The 16,673-nt window shown below is 44.8% G+C and overlaps 1 protein-coding gene across 1 annotated transcript in view; it reads right to left on the bottom strand.

Annotated features, from left to right (window-relative positions):
* Nucleotides 1-2,938: 2,938 nt before the first annotated feature.
* Nucleotides 2,939-16,673, bottom strand: part of KDR (kinase insert domain receptor) — a 51,176-nt gene continuing 37,441 nt past the window's right edge. The window contains exons 23-30 of the mRNA XM_075997955.1: nucleotides 16,175-16,297; nucleotides 15,889-16,000; nucleotides 15,542-15,641; nucleotides 15,013-15,118; nucleotides 12,903-13,054; nucleotides 7,688-7,787; nucleotides 7,149-7,234; nucleotides 2,939-4,669 (exon numbers count right to left, since the gene is read on the bottom strand). Coding sequence (XP_075854070.1) covers nucleotides 4,447-4,669; nucleotides 7,149-7,234; nucleotides 7,688-7,787; nucleotides 12,903-13,054; nucleotides 15,013-15,118; nucleotides 15,542-15,641; nucleotides 15,889-16,000; nucleotides 16,175-16,297 — 1,002 coding nt within the window. The 3' untranslated portion in view covers nucleotides 2,939-4,446. The remainder of the gene's footprint in view (nucleotides 4,670-7,148; nucleotides 7,235-7,687; nucleotides 7,788-12,902; nucleotides 13,055-15,012; nucleotides 15,119-15,541; nucleotides 15,642-15,888; nucleotides 16,001-16,174; nucleotides 16,298-16,673) is intronic.

Raw genomic sequence — 16,673 nt, 5'->3', positions numbered from 1 at the left:
AGTTTACTGTAACCCTTGTCTTATCAGTAGGATTCATTAGAATGCTATTCCTTAACTCTGAGTGCTTATCTCTGAGTCAGGTCTCTGAGCTGGGCTGCTGTATGCTCTGCTACCCGGTTAGCTCCAGAATTTCAGGTCAACTTGGCTGTTTAATTTCTCTCTGGCTTGCTCCTCCCAGATTCTTCCATTTCTCGCTCCATTTCAGTCAAAAACAGAGTAAACAACTTTATTTTGCCATTTCTATTTCTTTACCACCTGGGAACAGTCTGTAACTTTTCCAACAATTGGACTTAAAATGGCTTTCACAAAAATGATGTTTTTTTTTTTTTTTTACTTATGTCTAAACTCTTAACATGGAAGAGATTCATTCAGAAAATGCAATTTTATAAAAGTGAACTCTAAGAAACAACGGTGATATAGCACATCTTATATTTTCCTGGCTAGAGCTGGAACCCATACTACTAAGTGAAGTTTCCCAAGAATGGAAAAACAAGCACCACATATACTCACCAGCAAACTGGTATTAACTGAGCAGCACCTAAGTGGACACATAGGGACTACAGTAACAGGGTATTGGGCAGGGGGGAAGGGGGAGGGGGGTGTATACATACATAGTGAGTGAGATGTGCACCATCTGGGGGATGGGCATGCTGTAGACTCAGACTTGCGGGGGGAGGAGGGGAAAGGGCATTTATTGAAACCTTAAAATTTGTACTCCCATAATATGCCGAAGTAAAAAAAAAAAAAGATAAGTTCTGGGGATCTAATGTAAAAAAAATAAAAATAGTAAATAATAAATAAATAAAAGTGAGCCAGAATGGCCTTTGAGTTGTGCTCACTGCAGACCCAAGAATGCAAGGACGGGCCACAGCCCCTAAGGGAAAAGGGACATGCAAATGTGGAGAGAAGTGTATGAAAAATTTATTTTCTGGATTTGCCTGCATTTTAGCATCTGGTGATAAATATCTAAGTCAGAGGTAGAAAGAAAGACATGCTAGGGAGAGACAGGAACACTGGGTTAAGTTAGCAAGTACAAAGTTGTGGGTTTGAATTTTTTACTTTTCTTCTTCACTTTTATGGAAGAGAACAAATGAATATGCATAGATAGGCTCACCTAATCCAGGGGGGATGAACTTAATCTCCCCAGGACTCTCCTGCTGGGCTTGGGGTGCAGGGGAGAGGAAGATAAGAAAGTGAAAGGTGAGGAGATAGAAGGGTTCAAGGGACAGGAGAAGGATGAAAACAAATTTAGGGAGGGAAGGAGCCAGGGGAGAGAGATCTCACCTAAAATGCAGCAAATGCCTACAATCAAAAGTTTGAAAATAAGACCATTGGGAGAAGCACTTTAAAAAGCCACATTTTTTTTTTCTTCAATACAGGGGCAGATGAGGAGAAGAAAAAAGCTAAAAACAAGAGGCATGGATGACAGAAGACAGAGGAAGAGGCCAAACCTCTCCTCCTAATCGTCCTGCCCGAGGTGCTGAGAGCATTTCTTACTAAAGTGTGACGCTCCAGCTGAACCCAAATTCCTGGCATTGGGAGCAATGCCACCAGCCACTTAGGAGAAACACAAATCTTGTCTTTTTCCTAAAGTGAAGAAAAATCCTGTGTTTTTGTATGAGGTCTCCTCCATCCTGAATAACTTGGACTCTTCTTCCTTCCATTTCCTGGAAGAGGACATAATAACCGCAAACCTGCCCATAGTTGACCAAAGTCTGTTGGAAGACCCTGACTCTTGTCCTCCCAGCCGGTCCTACCACCCATCAGTCACACACGCCCCCGGAATTCTTCATCGCAAAGTTGTGCAGACAATCTGTGACATGATAAGGCTGGGAAAATGCTACAAAAGATAGTTCCCTAACCACAGAGAAAAGAGGGATATTTAATAAATGGTGCTTCCAAGATTGACAATCTGCTTGGGAAAAAAAATAAATAACGTTAGACTCCTATGTCACCCCATATATGAAAATTCCCAATGGATTTAAGAGCAACAAAAGAAAATGGAGAATCTGGGGTTATTTGAGAATTGGGAAGACCTTCCTTAATAAGATTTTTTTAAAAAAAGAAACCTAGAAGCTGTTTTTTAAAAAAAAAATAAAGAGAGAGAGAGAGAAACATATTTGACTAGATAAACATTTCAGAATCTTGTTTAAAAAGTATCAGATAAAAGTAAAGTCACTTATTGGTGCCAATGGGTTTGTTAAATAATCACACTTGTTGCATTCAGGCAAAAGTAGTCATTCAAAATGTCGATAGTGGGTCTGATGTTTTGACACTATCAGTGTGCAATGAAATACGATTGGACACTATGAACATGCTCCATGTGTCCCTGCACTGCCCTGAGTTTGTCACCTGTCCCAGGTCTCTCACCCCCTGAGTTTCATGGCTGGCTATTCTGACAAACATGGGGTTCACCAGAGGGCCCCAGAATTATGTATTTCTCAGTCTATGTTTTAACAATCTCAAAAGTGCCCAGCTTATAAGACAGCTTGTGTGTGTACGTGTGTGTGTATCTGAGAATTATCTGTGTCATGAATAAGAGAGAGGAATGAGCAATTAGACCTCAAACCCAGAAGTTCTTATTCCTAAGACAGTTGTGGTAATCATACCATTCTATTTTTTTACTATGCATACATTTATTGGTTTGTAAAGTATAAACATTTTGTGAAACTATTCTTTATAACTGCAGGAGGCGAGTGGTGGTGAGTGAGCAACATAAATAAATGTTGCCCATAAATGCAACACCCTGGAATCATCCCCAAACCACCCCCCAACCCCGGGCTGTGGAAAAACTTGTCCCTGGTACCAAAAAGGTTGGGGACTGCTGCTTTATAAGAAGAAAAAACAACCACGTGGAAATTGTGTCTGATTCCTCCTCCTCCAGTTTAGCGATGAGAAAATGATGGGTATGGTAAACGCAGCCTTGCAAAGAGATCCCTTCGAGTTTTTCGATATTTTTTAATAAAATGACATCAATTGCCGAAAGCATTATGACTTTTGTTATGCGCTACATAATACTGATACAAAACGTGAATGGTACAAAGTCCATTATATATAATATAAGGCTTTAATATATTACATTTGTTTCTACATAAACAGACTATAAATATATGTGCCATAGCATGTTTTATAGTCATTGTTCCCAGTACTTCACACTATGGTACCAAATGAAAAACACATTTTCTTTTTTTTTTTTTTTAAAAAAAAAAAGGAAAGAACAAGGGCGAAAAAAAAAAAAAAACAACAGTAGAAATAGCTCTATATGTTAAAAGTCTAAAATAATACAATAGATGTTGTTATAATTTGGGCTATAAAGGAATTTTTGAAATCTGGCTAATAATCATTCAGAGAGTGAACAGAAAACCCAAACAGGTTTGCTGGAGTGTAGACGCCAAGTAACTAAAATACTGGAGGAGGGTCGTGGGGCGAGCAGGCCGGGGGGAGGGGGAGGAAAAAAAAGGGTAAATTCCTTCCTGCAACGTTGACACCACAGCTGGACGCTGGACTGCTGCATTCAGTCTCAGGCATATGACATGGGGACAGCCATGTGGGCAGTCATGCAGAAGGAGCCAGAAGCTGGTCTACGCCGTCAGGGCTCTCCGATCGGCAGGCAGCCCCGGGCTGAATGTCCTTTCTTTGTGGCGCTCTGGATAAAGGATCGGCCTGGGAGACAAGCAGCCAGAGCCGCCTCATTTCCTTCCTGGGGCCCGGCCAGGACACACGTAAGGGTCCGGAAGGAAGGCTCATTAAGAGTCGGAAACAGCACAGGGAACTCTCCTTTAGCCCAACTGCGAAGATCACGCAACCTTCTAAAACCAGAACCCCCCATCCGACGCCTTTGCGTTTCCTGGCAGGCCACATGCCCACGGCCACCAGAGCCAGCACGATGTCCTTGCGGGCTCCACGACTCTCTCAAAGCAAGCCAACGTCTTCCTTTCCATCAGTGCAAACCCCACACTTAAGACTTGGCTGGAGACCCAAAGCCCAAATCAAAGCCTCCCAGACGGATTCGGCCCTACCCATGTCCCCACCTTCAGCACCTAAAGCGCGTGCGTCGCCTGGTCCCTCTTCTAGTTTAGCAGAAGTGCCAGCTCCCGGGGTCCTGCCACTTCCTGGAGGACGGAGCTGTTCCTTGATCGTTTCTTTGTTCGAAACCCACTGGAGACCCACAGCCGGGGCCATCACACATGCTTGTTCAATGAATGAGAAAGAGAATCGGGTCAACACTGGGAGCAGACGATAACAGACACATTCTTGGGTCACAAGCATCTTCTCAGGAAATGCCTAGAAGACTGGCTCCCTGCAGTCCAAGGTCCTTTTTTTTTTGAAATGAAAATCAAATGTGGCCACTTCCCGGCGATGGAGAGAACGACATTTGACGATCAGAGCAGCACCTCTTGCGTGGCATCCAGGAGTGGGGAGGCAGGGGTCGGGGTGGACCTCCTTTTAAACAGGGGGCGAGCTCAGTGCGTTCCCAGCGTCGGGCTGCAGGATCGGGCCCAGGCCGCTGGCCTGCACGCCCATCTCCACCAGCTTCAAAAGTTCCGCCTCCTCGCTGGAGCACACGGTGGTGTCCGTGTCGTCCGAGTGGTACCCGGACTGGTAGCCGCTCGTCTGGTTGGAACCCTCAGATGCCACGGACTCCCTGCTTTTGCTGGGCACCAACCCGCTGCGGGAGAAAGGGCACACAGATGAGCAGGCAGACAGGAGACAGTTCTTTTTGCTTCTTACCCGCCCCCCATGCCCAGCTCCACGCAGGGGCTGTGATCTGTCTTTCCTCCGGGGACTCCAGCCACCTAGCTCTGCCCCCCACCCCCAACCCCAGTTGCAAGTCAGCACATGAGGTTTACTCCGACAATGTCTATTTCCAGGTACTCTCGAATGGATTAGCAGTTGCAGATAAGTCCTCTCATTGAGGGCCAAGTCTTCCAAGCCCGGGAGGAGATGAAAGGCAGTTCTTCTGGGTTATGCAAAGTGGAACATTTGCACCACCAGGGGAACATTTGTACGGTCTCGAAGATTGACAAGTTTGTATACAAAGACAGGAGCCAAAGGGGCCACTTTCAGGGCAGTCAAGGAAATTGGGATGTTCTGAAAGTTCGCCTGTCCTTTCCCCTATTCCGTCCATTAGGGGGCTACAAGGTATGCATATGGCGTTAATAAAGTTCTTGAGCAACTTGAATAACTTGAAGCGTGTGAGCGATCAAGCCAGACATGTCAAACACTGCTTTATACTCGTCAAAACCACATTCTTTGGAAGGACTAAGGACCCCAATCACTCAACAGCAACCAGAGAATGTTTTCAACGGCCTGGAATCCTGACAGAGGTAATCATGTCAAAGCTTGGAAATGTACCCTGTGTTGATATAAAACTTCAGGATTTACATGTTCTCAAGCCATTGGAGGGTGTTTTTCCCCCCTAATAGGTATTTTATCCAAATTATTCATATTGAAAACTACAAAAAAGATATATATATATATAACCTTAACATTTGTACCCCCATAATACGCTGAAAAAATAAAAATTAAAAAAAAATGGAAAAAAAAACCTACAAAAAAGGATTTTATTTTTATTTTTTTTTTATTGGCTTAGATCAGGAAAAAAAAATAAAAAAAAAAAACAAAAAAGGATTTTATGAACTTTGTGTTCATATGTGGTTTAAGTTACTTCAAATAACTAGAAATACAATTTTTCTTTCAATCTAATCCCAATAAAACTAGGTGTTTCAAGCAATGGCATGGAGCCTGGCACATAGTAGTTGCTGAATAAATATTTTTTTCAAGTCATCGAATGAAACATATGATTGGCTCTCACAATTTCTTATCTTGGGCCTTAAAGAAAACAGTAAAATTGCACAATGGCGTATTTTAAACTTTGTGTGTGTGTATCACTCAAACACTCATGGGTATCCCATTTTTTATAACAGATTAGATCAAATTAAATTCTCACTTAGAATGAGCCATGTAGCAAAGAAATTACTACTCTTATCCTATTATTCTTATAGATATTCATGTATTTGTTAGGTTAAAAGCAGGTACATCTATTCAAAACAACTACAGATTCCTACTGAACCATATATCGGGGATTATATTCAAAACCAAATTTAATACTTTCCCCACAATTAAGAATTTAATTCAGACAATAATATTTAAGTATCTTAAATAGATATTGGCTTATTTATACATCATATTTCTTTTTTTTTTTTTTTTGAGACAGAGTCTCACTCTGTTGCCCAAGCTAGAGTGCCATGGCGTCAGCCTAGCTCACAGCAACCTCAAACTCCTGGGCTCAAGCGAGCCTCCTGCTTCAGCCTCCCAAGTAGCTGGGACTATAGGCATGTGCCACCATGCCCAGCTAATTTTTTCTATATATTTTTAGTTGGCCAATTAATTTGTTTCTTATACTTCATATTTCTTAAATACAGATGTACCCACTCATGTACAGTTTTGAAAATTCTTCAGAGTCCATAAACATTTTAATCTGATTGGTTGTTTTAGAGATTGTATCTAATAACCTCTTTGTTATTGAGCACTTACACACAAACTACTGGCCATAGTAAATATGCTCAGAGATTCCCTAGTATGCATAAATTCTCATACAAATTGACCAAATCCTATAATTTATTTCAGTTTACTCTTTAGATTTGTCAATTTCATTGTTTCGTTGGTTTTTTTTGTTTGTTTGTTTTTTTTTGAGACAGAGTCTCACTTTGTTGCCCAGGCTAGAGTGAGTGCCGTGGCGTCAGCCTAGCTCACAGCAACCTCCAACTCCTGGGCTCAAGCGATCCTCCTGCCTCAGCCTCCCGAGTAGCTGGGACTACAGGCATGCACCACCATGCCCAGCTAATTTTTTCTATATATATATTAGTTGGCCAATTAATTTCTTTCTAATTTTATAGTAGAGACAGGGTCTCGCTCTTGCTCAGGCTGGTTTCGAACTCTTGACCTCGAGCAATCCGCCCGCCTCGGCCTCCCAGAGTGCTAGGATGACAGGTGTGAGCCACCTTGCCCGGCCTGTTTTATTGGTTTCAATTTCTCCAACCAACAAAGACACTCAATGGGGGAAATCTGAGCTTACACCGAAAGTTCCTAAGTTTCTTCCAAAAATTCCTATTGAAATTTGTCTTTTTTATTTCGCTGAGTCTTACCTAAAAGACGGAGCTAATTTTGTTCTGTCTTCCAAAGTTTTCAGCTCTTCGGAGGCGAGAACCATACCACTATCCGTCTGGTTGTCCTTTCAAGAGATAATGAGATGGCACAGTTGAGCGTGTACACTGACCAGCTATTTAATGAAACCGATTTTTAACTCGTCTATCGGACAATGGCCGTCAGAGGAAGGTAAAGGTATCAAAGCCAAAAATTGTGCTTGCTACAAAAGGAAGCAACTGCTTCCTGGACGTAGACTTAGGCCAGGGAGAAGAGAAAATGTATCAAGTAGCAGGTGAGGATGCCTGTTTTCATTCCTCTTTTCACAGTAGTGCTATTCACACTTTAGTGAACCTTGGACCAGAGACTTTACTTATGTAAAAACCCAAGTTCCATCTCCATAATGACCCCGTTGACACATACCTTCAAGGACAGCCTTATAAATGAGGCTTCGAGACTTTAATGCTTAGGCTAATATTTATCTAGCTAGTGTTTCATCCTTTGTATTATTTCTAAGACTATTTTTAAAAGATGTACTTACATCTGGGATTACTTTGACTTCTGGTTCTTCCAATGGGATATCTTCAAATGTTTTGACACTCACCGGCCGGCTCTTTCCCTTACTGTTCTGCAGATACTGACTGCAAAAGAACAAATATTTGCATTTTAGTGGTGGTATAGTTGGCTGCAGATCCTCCAAGTGATACCTAAGTTCATTAGCTTTCAACCGCAAGTTTAAGAGCAACCCTCAAAACATCCTTTGGAAAAAAGCAAAACAAAACAAAACAAAATCTTTCTCTGCTAGCACTCATGGAAGGCTTAATTTCCTGTGAGTGTCCATTTAAAAGTATAATGTCACTGAGGAGTCCAGATGAGCCCCTGTTCCTTGGAATCGTACTTCTGAGACCCAGCGCTACCCTGAAGACAGCAGCAGCAGGCTGGGTGACCAACTGCCTTCTACTTGGCTTCCTGATGGCCTGGGATTCCTCCACCGGGCTCTGTACACGTTGCCAAGAGTTTCACATCTTTCTGGCCATCTCTTAGGACAGTTTTGCTAGATAATGCCAACAGAACAAGCAGCCGATGAAAGATGGGCAGAGGCAACACCTGTAGGTCTCCCTAAAGGATCCTGAGCCCAGCAGTAATCTAAAGACAACTAACTCCTCCTTCCACGTGTAGCAGGGGCTTAGTGTGCAGAGGGACACTGTCCCTTATTTTTAGCCCCCACGAGTTGCCTGTCTCAGCAAAGGCCAGTGGTTTGAGAGTCATAAGATATTTTGCTTATTTCGGAATTTCCCACAGACTACAGGAACAAGAGAAAGTCATGAATATTTCTGCATCTCTGATGGCCCCATTTAAAAAAATGTATTTGGCAGTAGCTCTCAGAGATGTGGGGAAGACGACAGGGCAAATGTTGGGCGCCTTGTTCTTAGAAAGAATAATGCTCTATCAATCAAAGCTTGTTTTTCTCCTTTGAATTCCAAAGGGTGACAACAGGGACTCCTGCAGGAGTCAGATCAAAGACTAAGACTTGTCAGACAACAGACCACCTCTTTCTTGGGAGGTGCTCCTTCCTGGCCACGGGCCTTCGGGTGAGTCTGGGTGATCTGTCAAAGTCACCGCGTAGAGCTCAAGTGGAGAAAAGTCCTTTTCATGGGAGGGAATGGAAAATACACTCTTAACTCTTATCCCAGCCTACTTTCCACTATAAGTAGGCTTCTAGAACTTGCTGCATAGACCTTGGGCCAAAGAAGGAGAATGGAAACTAAGTCTCGGCCGGGCGCGGTGGCTCACGCATGTAATCCTAGCACTCTTTGGAGGCCGAGGCGGGAGGATCGCTCAAGGTCAGGAGTTCGAAACCAGCCTGAGCAAGAGCGAGACCCCGTCTCTACCATAAATAGAAAGAAATTAATTGGCCAACTAAAAATATATAGAAAAAATTAGCCAGGCATGGTGGCACATGCCTGTAGTCCCAGCTACTCGGGAGGCTGAGGCAGGAGGATCGCTTGAGCCCAGGAGTTTGAGGTTGCTGTGAGCGAGGCTGATGCCATGGCACTCGCTCTAGCCTGGACAACAGAGTGAGACTCTGTCTCAGAAAAGAAAAGAAAAAAGAAAAAAAGAAAAGAAAAGAAAGGAAAGGAAAGGAAAGGAAAGGAAAGGAAAGGAAAGGAAAGGAAAGGAAAGAAAAGAAAAGAAAAGAAAAGAAAAGAAAAGAAAAGAAAAGAAAAGAAAAGAAAAGAAAAGAAAAGAAAAGAAGCAAAACTAAGTCTCTCTCCTTTTCCCCCTGGAGGCTGGTCCTTCCCCTTACGGAGAGGAGAGAACGAGGTTACCAGTGGTATCCTCACTAAGGAAGTGCCACAAGAAAGAGGAAAAAAAAAAAAAAAAAACAGGGATCAGGCAAAGCCCACTTTCTCCGAAGTCCAGTCCCTAAAAGTAGTGGTTATCAAGAACTACGACACCATAGTCAATCATCTTTTCATTCGCTCATTCGGGAAGAATGTGCCACCTGCCAGGCACTGTGCCTTGCAAGTGTCCTCTAAACATCATCCCCTGGCATCTGCACAGGGACCCCTCTCTAGGGGTGGGTATTAGCATGCCAACTTTTTAGATGAGGAAACTGAGGCACGGCAAGGTTAAGGAATGTATCCAAAATCTAGCAGAGCTAGCATGTCTGCATTACTGTTTTGAGGGCAATGAGAGGCCACGAAAGGAATTTAAGCCTGAGACTGACAAGGTGGGGTATTCCTTTAGAAAGGTGAGTGTGGGCTGAGAAGCACAGCATAGCACGCTTCTCTGGGAGAAAGGAGGGCAAGCCTGGCTAGAGAAAGGGGACGCCTGCGGGTTGGGGACCTGGACAGATGTCAGTGGTATCTGGGGTGCAGAATCAACTGGAGCTGGCGAGTGTGGGCAGTAACTCAGCGGCCTCAGAAAGGACAGCTCCCTGAGTTCTGAGTCCAATAATTTTAAAACTGTGATAGTGCTTTCCGGCAGACAAAGCATTTGCACACACATTGTTGCACCTGCTCCTCACCACACTAGGAAATCGGTCTTTGTATTATGTCCCACTTGCAGATGAGGAAGCCAAGGCTCGGCGAGAAAATAGCTAATAAAGGGTGGAACTGGGACTCAAACTTAGGTCTTGAGAGGCATTTAATCATCACTCGCAATTAACCAAAACGAAGAAAACAGTATGCACCAAAACCTTTCTCTGAGAGAGAACTGCAAAGACATCTCTGATAAGCTGCTCAGTGTGGGAGGTGACAGTCCCAGGGGGAAATGACAGGGCAGCCACAGATGGTCCCCAAACTGCCCGCAAAGAAAGATGAGGCCAGTGGCCATGTGCTTTCTTGCAGGAAGCAGGCAAACGTGGGACCAGAGCTGACCCACAGGGGAAATCGGAGACAAAACTAAGTCCAGACGTGCCTGGTCCTTCCCCCACACACTTCTCAGCCTCTTCTCTAAATAAATGCTGAACAAATATTATTAAAATGGTTCAAAGGGGCAATGACGAATCACGAGGCCGGTTCCCACAGTGATGTCTCTGTCCAGCTCTATTTATAATGCAATGGAATTGGAAATTACAAGGAGGAAGCAAGTGAGAAAGACGCCTCCGTTTTTCTACTTGGCTGGAAATGAGAAAGAGGATGGAACCGGTCCCCCGAGAGGTACCCAGCCTAGTCTCGCCCTCCCTGGAGAAGCAAAACCACAGGAGAACATCAGAATGAAGCGTGCCGTGTGCAGATGCCTCCATCTGCCTTTCTTTGAACCCAGATGATTAGAAGGTGACTGGGGGGTTTTATTTTTATAAAAAGGAAAAAAAAAAAAAAAAGGTGGAGGGAGCTGAGAAGGGATGCAGACAAAAGACTGCCATTTCCATTTTACTTTTCAAAAGTACGGCTGGCTACAAGAGAAACCGGACTGGAAAACCGATTCAGAAATCACAGACAGAAAATAGGAGCCAGGCCTGGGGCGGGAGAGCGGTGTGGCACTTGTCCCCGCGGCTGGGGACACATGTGAGCAGTCCTTGTTTAGACCCAGCATCGTGTTTGGCACTTCCGGCGCACAAACTCGACTTCATCTCCTGCTTGGCACCCTATGTATGCAAAGCACCCAGAGAGCCCAGAGGCTGCTGGCTTGGATCGTCACTCCACTTGGTCACAGAAAACACGAAGCGTATAGCTCAGGGCCGAATGGCTTTCTGAGAATGGAGCGGCCAGTAATAGAGTTTTGGGAACAATTATCACACTAGGAGGCCGAATGCACTTGAACTAGGAATCTGTCCACATAAGAGTGGAACTGGAGTCCCATCTCATGCCTCTTTCTCTCTGAGGACCCTCCTGGGCGTGGGAGAAAACAGCACCGAATTAGAAGTCAGGGGAAATGGATTCATCTCAGGGAGGTGACTTAATAGCCATCTTTTACTGAGTGCTTTCAAATGCAGGGCACTTAGAAATGCGTTCTATGGTGCAACTCTCAAAACAGCCACTTTCAAACAGCACCCGTGGCCTTGCCTCGTGTCACAGACAAGGAAACTGAGGGAGAGGGTGGACGATCTGCCCCAAGTCACACAGCTGCGAAAAGGCCACTTGAAAAGGCCACTTGGGAGCTCTAGTGACTCTAATACCTGCATCAAGCTGAGCCTCATGCTCAATTGTACATCAAAGAAAAGAGACAATAGTTTCTACTTTGCCAAACTCTGAGCATTATCACCGTGCGCAAAATCTGAGAGTCTATGGAAAAGTTCTTTTTAAAAAATGCCGAATGCTTTTGACATAAAAGGAATGGTGAGCTCACTTGTTGGTTTCTAACCGTTCTAAGCTTCCTTCTCTCATCTCGGCGTCCCTGCTGCCCTGCATGACTCTATGGGACACTTGGTCCACGGGGACCTCCCCAGCACCCCCTGCCATGCGGCACCCTGGCCAAGCGCCCCACATATGAGAGCGGTCCTGCCCCTCCTTGCAGCTCAGCAGGGCGGGCTGGACCCCGGCCATCGGGGGCTCCAGTTTAAAGGAGGAAAACACCCAAAGGGGTTGGGAAGGAAACAAAGCAAAGCGAAGCGGTCCCAGGCTTAGTAAAAGGCAATTTTAATATCACATGGCAGAAACCCGTATCCACTCTTTCCTTTATGCACAGGTGCTGGGAGAGAGAAAAGCAAGCTGCCTTCAGAACCCCTTGACACACCAAGAAAGGGCTGCAGGGCATGTGTTTTAAATAAGCCCAGACGTCCCATTATGCAAATAAAATGCTGCAGATCAGGCTTGGGAGGGGCCTCTGAGGTGCCTCGTCCAGTCCAATTCAGGACTCAGACCTACGGCGCTCTGTGTCTTCGCCAGAGAGCCATGCGTGTGTTTGTGCACAGAACTCTTCCTTCCTCAATCTCTTCTAAGCCATTTCGTTCACGTTAATAAAAGCGTGCATGGGGATCATTTAAATGCAGATGTCTTTGCACAACTGGTCTCTCTCGTTCTGGAGTTTAACAAATGGTGGCATTCCAGCTATTGCAGCTGCAGGGCTTACAATGCTTAAAGGAAGAGCCCTGGAGACCGCATGGGCTACAGATGGGAGGAAACTCACCTACTAAACCCTCCTGCAGAAATGCTCCCCTTTACGTTAGCTTGTTGGGGCTAAGGCTATGTGCAAGTGGGATGCAGCTAGCCTTACCCAAGGTCTTCCTCCCACGTCCACGCCCCCTCCCCAACATGGCCTTGAAGCCCCCACCCCCCCCAGCCCCGGGGGATGCCGGCCACATACAGTACCTGATTCCTGCTGTGTTGTCATAATGGAATTTGGGGTCACACACTTCCTCTTCCTCCATGCAGGAAACAGGTGAGGTAGGCAGAGAGAGTCCAGAATCCTCTTCCATGCTCAAAGTCTCTGATATTGGAAGAACAATGTAATCTTTGCCATCCTGAAACAATAAACACAGCATACGATTGTTATGGCTTCAGCCCTTCAAGAGACTTTTCATGAAAACAAAGGCCACAGGGCCTTCTTGGCTGTAGGGTGTGTTGTTTTCATTATCTGAACAGAGAACTTTAAGACAACATTAAATATGGTTTGTCCAAAACAAAAGGCCACTTAAAAGGAATGTGTCTATGAAGGTATATATGTATATACTGTTTATTTATTTTTTTTTTTGAGACAGAGTCTCACTCTGTTGCCTAGGCTAGAGTGCTGTGGCATCAGCCTAGCTCACAGCAACCTCAAATTCCTGGGCTCAAGCGATCCTCCTGCCTCAGCCTCCCGAGTGGCTGGGACTACAGGCATGCCCCACCACGCCTGGCTAATTTTTTCTATATATATATTTTTAGTTGGCCAATTAATTTCTTTCTATTTTTAGTAGAGACAGGGTCTCGCTCTTGCTCAGGCTGGTTTCGAACCCCTGACCTTGAGCGATCCGCCGGCCTCGGCCTCCCTGTATTAAGGTATGTCAAAGGAGAGGACTGAAAACAAGGTGGGTAAGGAGCCCACAGGGCACTGTGTTCACACTGAAGACAAGGCAGGCTGTGGGCAGAGACACAACAACGCAACACACAGAGCTAAGAAATCATTTATTCACAAAGCCCCATCTACACGAGCCAGGTCAAGGGGCCTGGCATCCAATCTTAGCCTCTGCATTTCAAGGCAGTGGAAAAACGGATGACAGTCTAAAGAAAAGGAACAAATAGGTAGGAAAATGGGTCTTTGAGAAAAGCTTGCACAATTTAACATGACTTCAGCCAAGGAAAGAAAGAAAGGGCAGTCTGATACCTTTAAATGTTTGGAATGCTTATTGATACAATCAGATTGGACCCATCACTGTCCCCCAGATGTTCACAAGACAAGGAGGAGGACAGTGGCCTCTATTGAGATAAGAGATGTTGACTGTAGGTGAAGTGACTTTCCAATGGTAAAGGCTACAACCCTAAAATCCTACAATACAAGTTATGGTGGGTCTGAGATTTTACTGAGGAAGAAACTCTCTATTTTGCATAGTTGGGACGTATTTTTGCCTGCAGAATTTATTTAAACATTCTTTCAGATTCCTTCCATTGCTGATATTCTGTGGACAAACCAGATTCTTCTGTTAAATTTCAGAAGAGCACGTGAAAACATAGCAAAAAGATATACGTCGGTAGGAATAAGAGTGGTCTGCTCCGAGGTTATAAATTAGAATCTCAGGCCAGGTGCAGTGGCTCACGCCTGTAATCCTAGTATGCTGGGAGGCCGAGGCGGGAGGATCGGCTCAAGGTCAGGAGTTTGAAACCAGCCTGAGCAAGAGCGAGACCCCCGTCTCTACTATAAATAGAAAGAAATTAATTGGCCAACTAATATATATATATAGAGAGAGAAAAAATTAGCCAGGCATGATGGCGCATGCCTGTAATCCTGGCACTCTGGGAGGCCGAGGCGGGAGGATCACTCAAGGGCAGGAGTTCAAAACCAGCTTGAGCAAGAGCGAGACCCTGTCTTACTATAAATAGAAAGAAATTAATTGGCCAACTAGTTTATAGAAAAAATTAGCCGGGAATGGTGGTGCATGCTTGTAGTCCCAGCTACTTGGGAGGCTGAGACAGGAGGATTGCTTGAGCCCAGGAGTTTGAGGTTGCTGTGAGCTAGGCTGATGCCACGGCACTCACTCTAGCCTGGGCGACAAAGTGAGACTCTGTCTCAAAAAAAAAAAAAAAAAAAAAAATTATAATCTCATCTGCCTAAAAGAGTCATTAGAGCTTCCAGAAAAGCACCACTGCTCAGATGTAGAAGAACACGGCTCCTTGTTCAGTGGCCAAGAGGATGGCACGGTGGCGGTGACTTTGGGCGGTAGGTAGGGAAACTCCTCGACCCATGAGTATGTGTGTAGAAGTGACTCGGAGGGAGCTTACACACCTGCTGAGCATTTGCTTGTAACAGGTTTCCCAGATGTCCCACCAACTCTGAAAACGTGGGTCTCTGGTCGGGGTCTCCATGCCAGCAGTCAAGCATCGTCTGGTACCTGGAGAAAGGAAACACGGATGTCACCAACGGCCTCCTTCCCCCTGGATCGGAGGCTGAAGACAAGCACTTGGGTAGGTAAGCATTTAGAGAGAGCCCACCGTGAGTCAAGAGGCAACACAGGGGGACAATACTTTCACGAGAGACAGAGCCCTACACTCGGAGGCTCAAGTGTGCACAGAAAAGAAAACGTCACAAATTCAGCACCTACTAACAACTAACTGGTTGGTATGGATACCAAAGCGCTGCCATTTTAAGATGGCAATGATTGCACTTGAGATGACTGGCAAGGACTGCATTTGAGATGATCAGGAAAGGCAGAAGTAGGACACGAATTGGGCCCCGAAGGACGTATATATATGTGGGAAAGTCTTCAGGCAGGGAGAACTTGCAAGCAGTGGACGAATACTTTCTAAAGTCTTACATTTCCGGTGTGGTGTAGTCAGGGGCCCTCATCCTAGTCCCTTCTTTCAATCGCCTACAAAATTCCTCGTCGATCTTTACCCCAGGATATGGAGAAGCACCTAGAATACAACAGGGAGAGGACATTCTTTGATTTGATTTTTTTCTTTTTTTTTTTATGGAAAGCCCTGAGTCTGATTCTTGCACAGCATCCTTCCCTATATATGCTTTTTGTCTCCTTTTAGGTTTTACAGTCCAAGACGTCCAAGAAGTTTCACCCGACGGAGGTGAAGTACAGGAGAGGAAAGGACATCAACTTTTATCGACATATTTGGAGTCTAGATGGAAGGACGAAAAGCAGTGACTTACCCAAGGAAAATATTTCCCAGAGCAAGACACCAAAAGACCACACGTCACTCTGAATTGTATAGACTCTGTCAAAAATCGTCTCCGGGGCCATCCATTTCAAAGGGAGGCGAGCCTAAGAGGGTAAGAAGACAAGGAATGGGAATGTAGATTAGCAAAGATCTGGGGAAAAAAAAAAAAAAACAACAAAAAAAACTTCTTTTGTTCCAGAACACAGGTCCTGAAGTTTGCTATGAGGAGTTTGAATCCTGTAACTCGATAGATCCCTGGGTGCATCTTTGAAACTTACATCTCCTTTTCTGACATAATCCGGGTCCTTGTAAATATCCCGGGCCAAGCCAAAGTCACAGATTTTCACCACGTTCTTCTCCGACAAGAGGATATTTCGTGCCGCCAGGTCTCTGTGGATACACTGCAAAGAGAATCGTGTTAGGTCTCCGCACGGCTGATCTCTTTTACATCTGTTGTGATCTCATGCTTCAAAAAAAAAAATCCCACATCAGAAAACCAACTGATTAACACGGACTGGGTGAGTATCTTTTATCAACACTTCAGGAAAAAAAACCTGTGAGCCTCGTGGAGACCCACATCTGCTTATCCCATCACCAGCCCGAGCCTTCGGAGTCAAATAATTAAGTTATAATACGATGCTGGAGTCATAAATAGACTTCTCTAGGACACAATTAAAAATGTGTTGCTGGTCACATCCACACATCCCTTTTGCCTGGCACCATGTATGGTTAAAGGTGTGTTATTCTAAGGAGGCCCCAGAATGGGATTTATTCGGA

The sequence above is a fragment of the Microcebus murinus genome, chromosome 26, assembly GCF_040939455.1.
Source record: "Microcebus murinus isolate Inina chromosome 26, M.murinus_Inina_mat1.0, whole genome shotgun sequence".
Lineage (NCBI taxonomy): Eukaryota > Metazoa > Chordata > Mammalia > Primates > Cheirogaleidae > Microcebus > Microcebus murinus.
The sequence above is the reverse complement of the archived record's forward strand: the minus strand, read 5'-3'. Positions and strand labels throughout refer to the sequence as shown.